This window comes from Tarenaya hassleriana, unplaced genomic scaffold (assembly GCF_000463585.1).
Source record: "Tarenaya hassleriana unplaced genomic scaffold, ASM46358v1 Cleome5, whole genome shotgun sequence".
In the NCBI taxonomy this organism is placed as follows: domain Eukaryota; kingdom Viridiplantae; phylum Streptophyta; class Magnoliopsida; order Brassicales; family Cleomaceae; genus Tarenaya; species Tarenaya hassleriana.
The window spans coordinates 578698-590897 of record NW_010967707.1 but is presented as its reverse complement, the minus strand read 5'-3'; the positions used below and the strand labels follow the sequence as shown (position 1 = coordinate 590897).

The following is a 12200-nucleotide window of genomic DNA, read 5'->3' as shown; positions in this document are numbered from 1 at the left end:
TATATATATATAGAGAGAGAGAGAGAGAGAGAAGGAGAAGCGATATGAGGTTTTGTGGTAAGGAGAGTGTGCATGCAGTGTGTTTTGCTAATGTGTTTAATTGATATCTTAGCTAGTTTTCTACTTATTCGGACATCCAATCAAAACTTGTACCATGATCATCTAAATATACTATATATATATATATATTGGTTTTCATATATGATCAAGGCAAACATGTTTAATAGCATGCTTACAGTATGTGAACGCATACATAGTTTTAATTTGAATTTATTGATACTGACATTTTTCTGTGATAGATATCATATATGATATATGTATAGTTTGTATATAACAATAGAAAAACATAAAAATAAGCATGGGTTGTCATGAACCTGAATAATCATGATTACATCAAGAACGCATGCCTTTCTAATTATTCCATATATAATTTTCTATTTTTAAATCTGAAAGAAGCTGAAAAAATAGAAAGAAAATTTGACATAAAACGATACATATAAATACATAGAACGAAATGCAAAATATGTTTATCTGATTTTTCATGGCCAAGAAAAGAAATTAAAATAAAATTTCATGCATTTAAGTTTGGCCAAAATTGTAATACACAGTAAAAAATTCACATTTCAATCATGTTGGTAAAATATTCGGTCCAAAATTGCTCCGAGTCATTTCGGAAATCAAAAAGGGCTTAAATTATGAGGCCCTGCGTAAGCCCAAAACTCCGTTAGGTGGGCTCAATTAGGGCCCACATGACAGATTCTTTACCTAAACGTCGTCGTATAACGAGGTGAAAAGTTAATATAAATAAAATAATAATTAAGACATATTTGAATACTTCGTATCCGACACGGACAAATACCATTGTTCACATTTCAAAGAAGGTCCAAAAAGGGGAAAACACACACTAAGAGGCTATACATACACGCTCATGTCCAAATCCAAACTCCGAAATCCACTCACTATACAAACAAAACACGAAGAATAATTAAGGGGTTTTGTTTTGGTGAAGAAACTTCAAGAAACAGAGTGTCGTCTTCTTCTCTGGAACGCGAACCTGCTCTCGGAACTTGCCTTGCCTCCCAAGGTAGGTTTAAGGCTCGCGAATCTGAAAAGGGTATTGAGTTTGCTTAGTTTCTTGGTGAACGACTTGAACAGCTTCGTCCCGGGATGAGATTTCACCAGTTCTTGCTTCATCGATATGTGATCCTTCTCCAGATCCGTCAACCTCATCCTCATCCTCGCCACCTCCAGCTTCAGCTCTCTGTTTTCTCTTCTCACTGATGCGTAGTTATCCCTTGGAGAGATCGCTCCGCTTCCTTCACATCATCCGAAAAAAAAAAAAAGATTTCGATCAGTACAGATTTCAGATTGTTCTTTCATGACCCAGAAGTCGAAATCTCGAAAAACTGGTTTCTGAATTGAAAAAAACGAGACTTGGGATGTGGAGGCTACCTGCTCCGCTGCCGGAGCGCTGAGGGAACTGGTGAAAGTTGCTGAAGAAGAACTGAGTAGGGCCCACTGCGCAGGTCATGGCGTTTCTGAGTCTGATCTGCTCAAAGTACAAGACTTGTACGGCCATTTGCACGGGCAGCCTCTCGTTCTGAGCTGCATGGCTACACGCTTCTTGCGACAGTTTCTGGCAATCGATCGTTTTGCAGAGACGGTATCGCTCGCAGTCCTTTATGTTTGGATGAACCTGAGAACGAGACACCGAGATCTGGTCGTTATTACAAATCACAGAACTGCGTTTTCTGATGCAAGAAAACAGAAAGAAAAGAAGGTTACTTTTAGGTATATATCCACAGATCGATACAGTCCATCGCTGACTATACGAGCATGGTCTGGAAGCAGTTCTGCCAAAGCTATGAACTTCGAAGGAGTAAGGTTCGGGTCCAGAGCGATTTCCGCGAGATAATTGTCCATTAGCTTCGATACCTTCAAGATCGAGCTCTGTTTCGGGGATCCGGGGCTGTCGAAATCGAACATCATTTCACTTTCATCCCTGAAATGATGCCCTTCATCATCGTCATCGTCATCCCCCTCGTCCAAGTTCAAGAACATGGAGAAGATCCTCAAGATCGAATCCGCGTCATATAACGTGTTGTTTCCGTTTGAGTTCGTGGGAATCAAAATGTCTTCGAGGATTGCTTGGTCGAGCTGAAGACCGATTCGACGTTCGAGATCGGATTTGCAGGAACCAGAGGCTGATGCTGCAATGACCGTCTTAAGAAGACTTGAGAGAAACGCCATTGGAACCGAACTCCTCCTTCCTTGCGTTGGAAGCAACCTCACGATCGTTTCCACGATCTCACGTTGTTTCATTCTGATCTCCAGATCAAGAATTCTGTCTTTCTCCATGTGCAGATCGCGAACGACAAGCCCTTGAAGTGACTTATTAGCGTAACTTATCAGAATCTTACTGATCATGTCTTGTCTCAGACCTTTCGACTTGACTGCCGACACAACCCTTTGGAAGAACTCCAGATTCAGAACAGTTAGGGCCTTTCCCCACCAATCCAATGGAGTCTCTGGTTCGACATTCTTGACCGGAAAGTTATGATCGAGCTTCAATAGCCCGGAAGTCAGCTGCTCTTTACAAGCGTTATTGGCAATCCCGTCGATCAGCCTGTTAACCAGATTGATCTCTTCCGCCACAGGCAAGAGGCTTTCGCAGTGGTGAAGAACAACGATCGAGTTCGATATACTGGAGAGAACCGAATCTTTGAGGAAGATCTCGGTCTTGGTTACGAGATTTTCCTCGGAGAATTCTTCCGTCATTTCCAGGAAATGGGCTGCACTCCGGAGCTTAGCCACGTTCAGAAGGTGGATATCGATGTTTATGCCATAGCAGTACTTGGCAGCCAGCTCAAATGCTTCAGACCCTCCAGGAACTGAACTTAAACATACACTGGATATTTTCGGGTCCTTCGATTCGGCCATTAGCTTCCTGATCCTTCCACTTCGAGAGACGAGAGGGAACTGCGACAAAAAAAAAAAAACATGAGCCACTTCCTTCATGTCTGAATACATAACCAGCAAGAACTGTTCTGCTCAAGTCCTTAAGATAGGATAAGATAACCTTGTGAAGCCCGAAACTCGAGGCTCCGACCTGAACGGTAAGATCACTGGAAACATCGGATATCGGCCTGCAAGCAAAACAGAGAAAACCTCATCAAGATCTCGGGTCGAAGCGGAGTGATGAAACGAATCGAAGATCAGTATACTTCAACGGAATCATGTAGTAACTTCTTCCGTACTCCTTTGTTCCCGAAGTAAATGAATCTCAGACACAGATATGAAACAGGGGATGAGCAAGAAGGCCAGATTGTGAAGATAAGGATACAGTAACATAATCAAAATAGGGTGTATGAGATTTTCGCTCGCAGAGAAACGCCAAAAAAATTTCATGATTGGATCGAAATCTTAAGGGGATTTTTCTCTGTTTTCAGACAAGGAAAATTTTTGCAGGGGACACTGAAGTTTAGATGATAGCTAAGATTTGTCCACATTATCCAAGTGAAGCCAGAATTATGTCACGATCAAACGCAACTGTTGTACGGACATGTTCCATGTCATAGATTGAAAAAAAAAGACGTGGAAACTGATGGTCACAAGAACAGTATTCAAACCCTTTTATGACAGATTTTCTGTAGAATGCTCACTTGTGGCTGGCTATAAAAGGTGTTGGATGCTTCTGGTTCTGTCCAAAGGTTCGGTTTCAATGATACGTTCATGTGCTGAGATTCATCTAGCATGAACACAGAGAGATCTCATGGAACAGAGAAAACACAGAGTTAAGGTAGTGTGGGAAATACCATTCGGAAGCATGTCTGATGCTGGAATTCATACGAAATCCCCTCTTCCCTGTGAATGCTGGCTTCAGTTCTGCTACTGTTACAATGCCCATCTCTCTCTCTCTCTCTCTCTCTCTCTCTCTCTCTCTCTGTGATTCTCTCTGGGATAAAAGGGGTGGTGAAAGTGGAAGAGGGTCAAGCAGTATTGAGGTGATCACTCGGATCCAATTACTTAATTACTTTGTTTATAGGAAATCAAAGTACTTAGTCTTTGTCTGCTGAATATAGAAATCCCAGTTTATTCCGACAAGAATCATCTCCAACTTGGGAGGGAGAGAGAGATCGTAGTTTGGACGTTGAACATGTAACAATGATTATACCATGTCTTAATGCGTTGTACTTGCATTAAACCCACCCTTTAAAACCCCCAATTTTAATTTATCTTTTATACAATTCTTTGAAAACAATTGTTACTTATAAGTTAAGAGTTATTTCCGTTGCTTATCCACCAAATTCAAGGTTTTTTCTCTTGATTTTTTAGCTTTTTTGGCAAGGTTTTCAGGCTTGCTTAGCTTAACCACCATATCAAATATTTTTAATTAAAAAAAAAACATTTTAGGGATCATGAAATAAAAGCAGATGTGGCAGGGGAAGTCCAGCCGGCTGCATTGCTTTTGGACCATGTAATTAATGATGTCAAATGGCACCTAAAATATAATAATCATCAATCTAAATAAAAAGGGTTTATCTTTAAATTAATATCTTAATTACGTGTAAAGCTGCTGATGCGCGCCCTAAGTCGAGTGAGTCTACACAACAACACATTACAATTTTTGATTGGGTCATATTAGTTTTGTAAGTTAAATTAATTTATGTAAATCCACCCATAGATACAATTATATTATAAGTATAGGTGTTGGATGCATCCATCATAGCTAAGGTTTTAATCTTTTTTAGATCCTAATCATCTAAAATGATATGTACGTATATGTGTGTGTATATATATTTGTAAGAAACATTCATGATTACATGTAATAAAGGAGCAAAGGGTTAGGGGGATGAAGCAAGCGATGGGATAGATAGCTTTAGATTTATTGTTTAATATAATTAACCTTAATCCCCTTCTTAATCAGTATCATAAGTGCAGCTTTAGCTCCGCTTTTATTCACCCTTAAAAGCTATAATTTTGGACCACCTAAATTACATCGATTTTATACGCATGGAGTGATTCTAAAGTTTGGACCGACCACATATATATATATATGTATGATATACATATAGACATGCGGCGTGCGTGTGTACGTATAGGCGTTGGCGTCGTTGATGATTTCACTTTTGCAATGTATACGTATCTATATGCATGATTAGGTCGCAGCGCATCCTAACATAGATAGCAGCAATTACAAGCTATAGAATTTCATTTTCAAGCATATAATAATAGCATTTTTTGTCACTTGTGTGTGTAACTGTGTATATATAATTTGTACGATTATATATGAGAATATCATGGTGTGCAAAAGTTCGATATAAAGATTAAAGACATACAAGAAAACACATGAACTGAATCGATATGAAATATGCATGCATGTATGGTATGGGGATCGTAATAGAAATCGTCATTCTACGACGTCGTTTTTCTTAATTAAATTATTCTATATGTTTAATGTGATAAATATGAATTAGTTTTGTATTTTGATTTTTCGGTGTACAAATTAATTCCGTACGATTGGGAGGAAATTCTGATAGAATTGGAAAAGACAAAATCGTTATAGTCGGCGCGTCATCTGATCCGCTTCCTCGATTCGCGTGTTCCTCTCACGGTTCCTTGGCTAGCGGTGTTGGCGTCGAGGGATATCCACTCCCATCTTCTAGTCGCCAAGTAGGGTTTTGTCTGTCTTCCTCCGTAGCTGTTCTAGGGTTTGATTTTGATGCGGTGCTAATGGTGGAGAGACGGAAGCCTCTGGTTCTTTCAACCACCAGAACTGCCGTCCGTGCAGTCCTAAATTCGTCGCGACTCATCGATGCCGGCGATCGAGCCGTGACGGAGGACGGGTTTTCTGACGGCGGAGATGATGGGTCACGCCGGAGCATTCCGTTGACGGCGGGTATTCTCCGGTGGAACGGTGGCGGAGAAAATGCTTCTGTTTCGAAGCTGGATTCACTTGATGACTCTGCCTTGGTTGGGCTCTCAACCCAGGTGCTCAAGAGATTATCTATCAACTCCGGTTCTTTGGTAAGGGCTTGCTTCTCTTGTTTGGTTGCCTAGAAAGTGCAAGAAAGTGGAAAATATAATGGAATTTAATACTGTTTATCTTTCCGGTTGTTCGAATGTTAAGCTTTTTCACATCACAACCTTTTTATATTCACCGCACAATTGATAATTTGACTAGATACCATACTAATTCTTGGGAGAATGGTGGAGTTTTTCCGCTTATTTGAGTTGTTCTTCGGGTTGATGTAATGTAAAACTGCTTCCTCCTCTGTTTTGTTTATTCAGTCGACCTTCTATATGCATAGATTCATTTTGATTTCTGGCGTTAACACAGTCTGAATAATGCAAGGTTGCGGTCAAGAATACTGAGATGAACATCCAACGGGTAGCCCAAGTCGCCGTGCTAGATCCTCCCAAGTCAAATGATGATGCTTGTGTTGCAAGAGAACCCATTTCTGATTCTTCCCATACAATGCTTGTCTTCCCCACTTATGATTTTCACCCAAAGGGCCCTCTCTTATTGGATCAGGAAGTTGCTTACCTATCTCCAGTATTTGCTTTTAATCTCGGCTTGCACATTTCATGCCTAAAGTCCCTCGTCCATAGAGGGAAGGAGGCCTTGGAGACATATTTTGAAGCCACGTTTGATGATGGTTTATACGGGAAAAGTGCAGATGCGACAACAATTGGTTTGGAATTGCAACCAATGTCTCAGGTTGCAGTCTATGCTTCACATCTGAGAGTTTCTTTTGTTAAGATCCCAGAGTGTGGTACCATTCAATCCCTGAGAGGAAGTTCATCGGTTGAAGCCGAAGAGCGACAAGGGTTAATAGATTTGGCATTACACAAGTACTTTGGAATCGATAGACACCTTTCGAGAGGTGATGTATTTCACATCTGCATTGACTGGAGTTGCGGTTCTTGTATTTGTATACCATGTAGCCAAAGGTTGCACAACAAAAATGAGAACTTGATATATTTCAAGGTAAAATCTCTCCGGATAATTCCCCAAATCAACTAAAAGTACATGAGAATTACTCTTGTTGGGCTGGATGTTACTGAATAGTTCATGCATTCAGGTCATTGCTATGGAGCCTTCAAATGAGAGGTTTTTACGGGTCAATCACACCCAAACCGCCCTTGTGCTTGGAGGAAGTGTTTCTTCTGATCTTCCCCCAGATATGCTGTTATCGAGGTCAAAAATTTCAACGCCCTTACAGGAGGACACAGTAAAGATTTTGGCTTCTGTACTAGCCCCACCTCTATGCCCATCAGCACTTTCCTCAAAACTCAGAGTTGCTGTTTTACTGCATGGTCTTCCAGGTTTGCTCATTTCTATTTCATTATTGATGATCTTCACTGCAAATTATTCTCTCAAGTGGTGAACTTTTTATGGGAGACAAAGTGAGAGAAAGATCTACTCTGATCGCAACAAGACTTTGAGACTGTTAATCTCCCTGATTACAGTGATTTTGGATGCAACTTTGGTCACAGCCTGTGTATGCCTTGCATACAATTGAGTCGTGTGCTAATAGCTTTTCAATACTTGTTGCAGGGTGTGGAAAGAGAACTGTGATTAAATATGTTGCTGGGAGGCTGGGTTTACATGTAGTTGAATATAGCTGTCACAGCTTATTGGCATCATCCGAAAGGAAAACATCTGCTGCGCTGGCCCAGGCTTTTAATACAGCCCAAAGGTAAAACAAATTACAATGCATTCTTTCCTTATTTCTTCTCGTGGTACTCAGGAATCAGGATTTATGCTATATATATATATATGATGACCTTGCAGTATGTTAGTTGTTGTTAATACAATTCCATGCAACTGTGAGTTATCTGTTCAAATCTCACTGAATACGCATTACATTAGTTCAGCGATGTAAAGACTGTAGTTTACTCTTTCACAAGTTTGGCAATTAGGATTGTACTGAACTCGTCATTTCTGTGATGGTACATTACCCGACCTGGTCGGTGCTTTATGTCCGTGATGTATTGATTTTGCGACAGGTATTCACCAACAATAGTTCTGCTCCGACATTTTGAAGTTTTTAAAGATTTGGGCTCTCAGGATGGTTCACTGGGTGATCGAGTTGGTGTGTCATCCGAAGTCGCATCAATCATTAGGGAATTCACTGAGCCTGTTTCCAGTGGTGAATACAGTTCCATGGAAGCAAAATCTAGTGGGAATTTAGTAAGATGTGTTCTTTTCTGGATTCTAAAACGTTATTTTCATTAGTTTCTTCGTTCAGTCTTATTCATTTTACCAAATTGTTGTCACATAGTTCGGCATAGGTGATCTCTCACAAATGAAAAAATTAAATTTCATCGTGTTAAATTAAGTATCTTGCCTGTGAGCTTGTTCGCTTCCATAAGCAACATAATCGATTTTTGAGCCAAAATGGTAGATGAAAATAAAGATGTCAAGAATTCATCCCCTCATGATGCCTTATCTGTTATCTGCTGATGCAGTTTGTAGATGATATTGGAAAGTTTAGGCAACACCAGGTGCTATTAATTGCAACTGCTGAAAGTGCTGAAGGTCTTTCACCGACTATCAGGCGCTGCTTTAGCCATGAAATACGTATGGGTCCTTTGACTGAAGAACAGAGGTCTGAGATGCTGTCTCAGTCTCTCCAAGGTGTTTCTCAACTCCTTAATGTATGTGTATACGAAGCACTCTTGTCTTTGAGGGTTCGGTAGTTAAGATATCATATCCTTTTTAACATTCGTATTTAAGTTGTTCAACTTTGACTACACGTTCAGGCTTAATGCAAATGTCATCATTTTGCAGGCAAGTTCAGATGAATTTGTGAAATCCTTGGTGGGACAGACATCGGGTTTCATCCCTCGTGACTTGTGTGCTCTTGTAGCTGATGCTGGTGCCAACTTATTCATAAGAAAGGAGTCCATGATGGAGAAAATCTACCCTTTATCGGATGGACATCCTAGACACAATCTGGAGCAGGGTGACCAATTAGATAACACCAGAGAACCATTAACAGATAAAGAAGACTTTACCAAAGCCTTGGAACGATCGAAGAAGAGAAATGCATCAGCACTTGGTGCTCCAAAGGTAACACATGCTATATTTTCCCAGTTCTGTCACTGGAGGTTCGTTGGGTGCGTTGTCGTTTAACCCTGAGTTCTTTTTTGTAGCATTTGAATCATTGGATGGCTTTTCAGATACTTGCTTTTGGAAACCACATGAATTTATTGTGGGAGATGGAGATTATCTTGGTTATTTGTTCATTTTTAGGTTCCTAATGTGAAATGGGAAGATGTTGGTGGGCTTGAGGATGTGAAGGCCTCGATATTGGACACAGTTCAGGTGTGCCTACTCATAATTTCTTCTCTTTTGCACAAACAAATATAATTTCTGCTGTATCTAAATATCATCGATAATGAGTTTTGGAGCTTTTTCTCTAAACTAAATATTTGACCATTTTCATGTATGTACAAACCATTGTTGAACGATTAACTAAATTCTGTCCACCCTTTTCTGCTGCTTTGCTTCCTCTGCAGTTACCTCTCCTGCATAAGGATTTATTTTCATCTGGATTGCGTAAACGTTCTGGCGTTCTTCTCTATGGCCCTCCAGGAACTGGGAAAGTAAGCCATTTTGTCAATTAACTTGTAGCCTTCCCTGTCGCTTCCCTGAGCCATTTCTGCATACCTGGGAAAAAAACAATCTTTTGATGGGTAGTATGATTCTTGATTAAATTTCTAGACTTTGCTGGCAAAAGCTGTGGCAACAGAATGCTCCTTAAATTTTCTCAGTGTGAAAGGTCCAGAACTAATCAACATGTATATTGGTGAGTCAGAAAAAAACGTTCGAGATATATTCCAAAAGGTACTTCTCCTTTCTCCTGAGAAACTTCCACCAGTGACTTGATATGCTCTAGCCCACGTTCTTAAAGTAATTTGTGCCATCAAATTATGGACTTTGCTTTGCAGGCCAGATCAGCACGTCCATGTGTCATCTTCTTTGATGAACTCGATTCTCTTGCTCCAGCTCGAGGTGCTTCTGGTGACTCTGGAGGTGTCATGGATCGAGTGGTCTCTCAGGTCAAGATTCTGCTCGGTGTTTATTATCCCGTCTTTCTCTTGCACAAGTAGACTAACTTTATTTAAACTGGATCATTGTTATGTCTAGATGCTTGCAGAGATTGATGGCCTAAATGATTCCACCCAGGTATGATTCTTTCAACCATTTTGTTTACCCGTACCTTATGCTTTTAGTTCTCTACTAAGAAAAACGAAAGAGTTCAAACACTGGTCCGGCTTTCTAGGATCTTTTTATCATTGGAGCGAGTAACAGGCCTGACCTGATCGACCCAGCTCTTTTACGACCTGGCCGATTTGACAAACTGCTATATGTCGGGGTCAACTCTGATGCATCTTACAGGGAAAGGTTAGCTTTTTTTTGGAGGAGCATTTCCTTTTTTGCACCACACCATAACTCACCAATCTCCCTTTTTTGCAGGGTCCTCAAAGCACTTACTCGGAAGTTTAAGCTACGAGAGGATATATCCCTCTATTCAGTAGCCAAGAAATGCCCCCCGAATTTCACGGGTGCGGACATGTATGCCTTGTGTGCCGATGCTTGGTTCCAGGCTGCAAAACGAAAGGTCAGTGAGGTCATCACCTTCTCCTTTCTATGCAACTGTTATAGGGAAGACTGCTCATTGGGTTTGTCTGAAGAGCTTTGCGTATGTACAATAATAACATCCGATGCGAAAACATAGAAATCTCACTCATGGCCTTCTTGTTCCATGTGTTTAGTAGTTCCTGTATCTGTTTCTGAGAGATCTTTTATACCTGGCCAATACAGGTTTCGAATTCAGAAACTGGCGATTCTCCAAAAGACGATCCAGATTCAGTTGTTGTAATGTACAGTGATTTTGTAAAGGTATGATCTTTTCCACCCATTAATCCGAGCAAGAGAACACATACAAAATTTAGAAAGAAAGTTTTGATCTTAAATCAAAGCATGGTTCGGCGAAAAAAGGGTTGAAAGATAAGATCGCATGAAGAAGAAACCTTGCAAATCTATCGCGTTTTGCTTCTGAGAAGCCCCAGTTTGACAGTTTTAACCGTCTGATCCTTTTCATAGGCAATGGACCAGCTTTCGCCGTCACTTTCCATGGCTGAGCTGAGGAAGTATGAGACGCTTCGGGGCCAGTTCGAAGGTCGTTCGAGCTGAACGTGCTGGGTAACATACATCGTAAGGTTCATCTCTTAATTGTCAGTTTACATAGTATACACATCATAATTGATGATGATGAACCAACAAGAACAAAAAGGGGATGATGGTAACTTTCAATTGCTTTCAGTGACTATGGTTGTCTAACCAAGCGCCATTTACCTCTAAAAGACTAAAACTACGCGCGCTCTTTATTTGGGCCTGATTTTTATGGGCCTATTCTGGGCCCATGAGTTTAAACTTGTGTTGGGCCTAATTTGGATGGATCTTGGCCCAACCCATGATTGACTTTTCTGGATTAACCTCTGAGATGGGCATCAAAAACAGGATCTTAGATTCTTAACGTCCTCCACTATCTTTGGGTGAAAATGACACTTTCAACACTCGATTACTAAACTAATTACTAAATAAGCGCATACGAACGCGTGATCATATGATTAAGAGTGTTAGCACTTTTCATTTACATGTTTTTCTAAACAGATATATTATATTATCAAATCGTTTGGCTTTAATTGTTAACCATAAACTCATCATCAACAATAGCATTACCTCGGCCTATGGTCGAACATCGCGTCTCGTCTGTCCGAAAGAAACACAACGAATTTGAATTCCTTGCGAAGCAATCATCTAAAATCAAGGGTAATGCGTTACGTTTCAGTGTAAGATCTTCTCAATTCCAAAGTCTTTTTTTTTTCGCCTCCCATAATCGTCATGACGCTTCGTTTTCCCTGCAATTTACGTTCACGTAGCTGTTGGATTCGCGGCCGGATTTGATTTTGTTCGGCTTCCGTCAAACTCCTCGAGGTTTATCGGTTGTTTTTCTCGTCTGCGAAATGGGTCTTGTAAAATTTTGTTTGCCGAGTCGAGTTTCTGGAGAAACGGAGATCTGTTTCAGCGGTTGACTGGGGAGAGGTGGGTTTTGGTTTAGATGATTTCTGTGAGCAGCAGCGATGCGAGGAAGGATTTAGGGTTAGGGTTTGGTGGAAGAGCG

The 12200-nt window shown here is 40.6% G+C and overlaps 3 protein-coding genes across 4 annotated transcripts in view; 2 read left to right on the top strand and 1 right to left on the bottom strand.

The window, feature by feature from the left end:
- Nucleotides 1-839: 839 nt before the first annotated feature.
- LOC104825980 (BTB/POZ domain-containing protein At1g03010) lies at nucleotides 840-3955 on the bottom strand. Of its 2 annotated transcripts, none has more exons than XM_010558459.2 (5): nucleotides 3816-3955; nucleotides 3080-3146; nucleotides 1786-2979; nucleotides 1453-1696; nucleotides 840-1316 (listed from the first exon to the last, which is right to left on the bottom strand). In XM_010558459.2, the coding sequence occupies exons 1-5, from the start codon at nucleotides 3905-3907 to the stop codon at nucleotides 1015-1017; spliced, it is 1899 nt and encodes a 632-aa protein (XP_010556761.1). In that variant the 5' UTR covers nucleotides 3908-3955; the 3' UTR covers nucleotides 840-1014. The 2 variants fall into 2 exon arrangements, with proteins under 2 accessions (XP_010556761.1, XP_010556762.1); XM_010558460.2 differs by lacking the exon at nucleotides 3816-3955 and adding an exon at nucleotides 3225-3364.
- A 1597-nt stretch (nucleotides 3956-5552) lies between these two features.
- Nucleotides 5553-11518, top strand: LOC104825979 (peroxisome biogenesis protein 6). The gene is made up of 16 exons (XM_010558458.2): nucleotides 5553-6027; nucleotides 6356-6991; nucleotides 7086-7329; nucleotides 7562-7703; nucleotides 8014-8197; nucleotides 8476-8664; nucleotides 8798-9079; nucleotides 9263-9334; nucleotides 9529-9615; nucleotides 9734-9856; nucleotides 9961-10071; nucleotides 10160-10198; nucleotides 10296-10417; nucleotides 10490-10634; nucleotides 10838-10915; nucleotides 11120-11518. The coding sequence occupies exons 1-16, from the start codon at nucleotides 5734-5736 to the stop codon at nucleotides 11207-11209; spliced, it is 2838 nt and encodes a 945-aa protein (XP_010556760.1). The 5' UTR covers nucleotides 5553-5733; the 3' UTR covers nucleotides 11210-11518.
- A 212-nt stretch (nucleotides 11519-11730) lies between these two features.
- The window catches only part of LOC104827369, a 4514-nt gene continuing 4044 nt past the window's right edge, over nucleotides 11731-12200 (top strand). Inside the window, exons 1-2 of the mRNA XM_019204044.1 lie at nucleotides 11731-11848; nucleotides 11959-12193. Coding sequence (XP_019059589.1) covers nucleotides 12138-12193 — 56 coding nt within the window. The 5' untranslated portion in view covers nucleotides 11731-11848; nucleotides 11959-12137. The remainder of the gene's footprint in view (nucleotides 11849-11958; nucleotides 12194-12200) is intronic.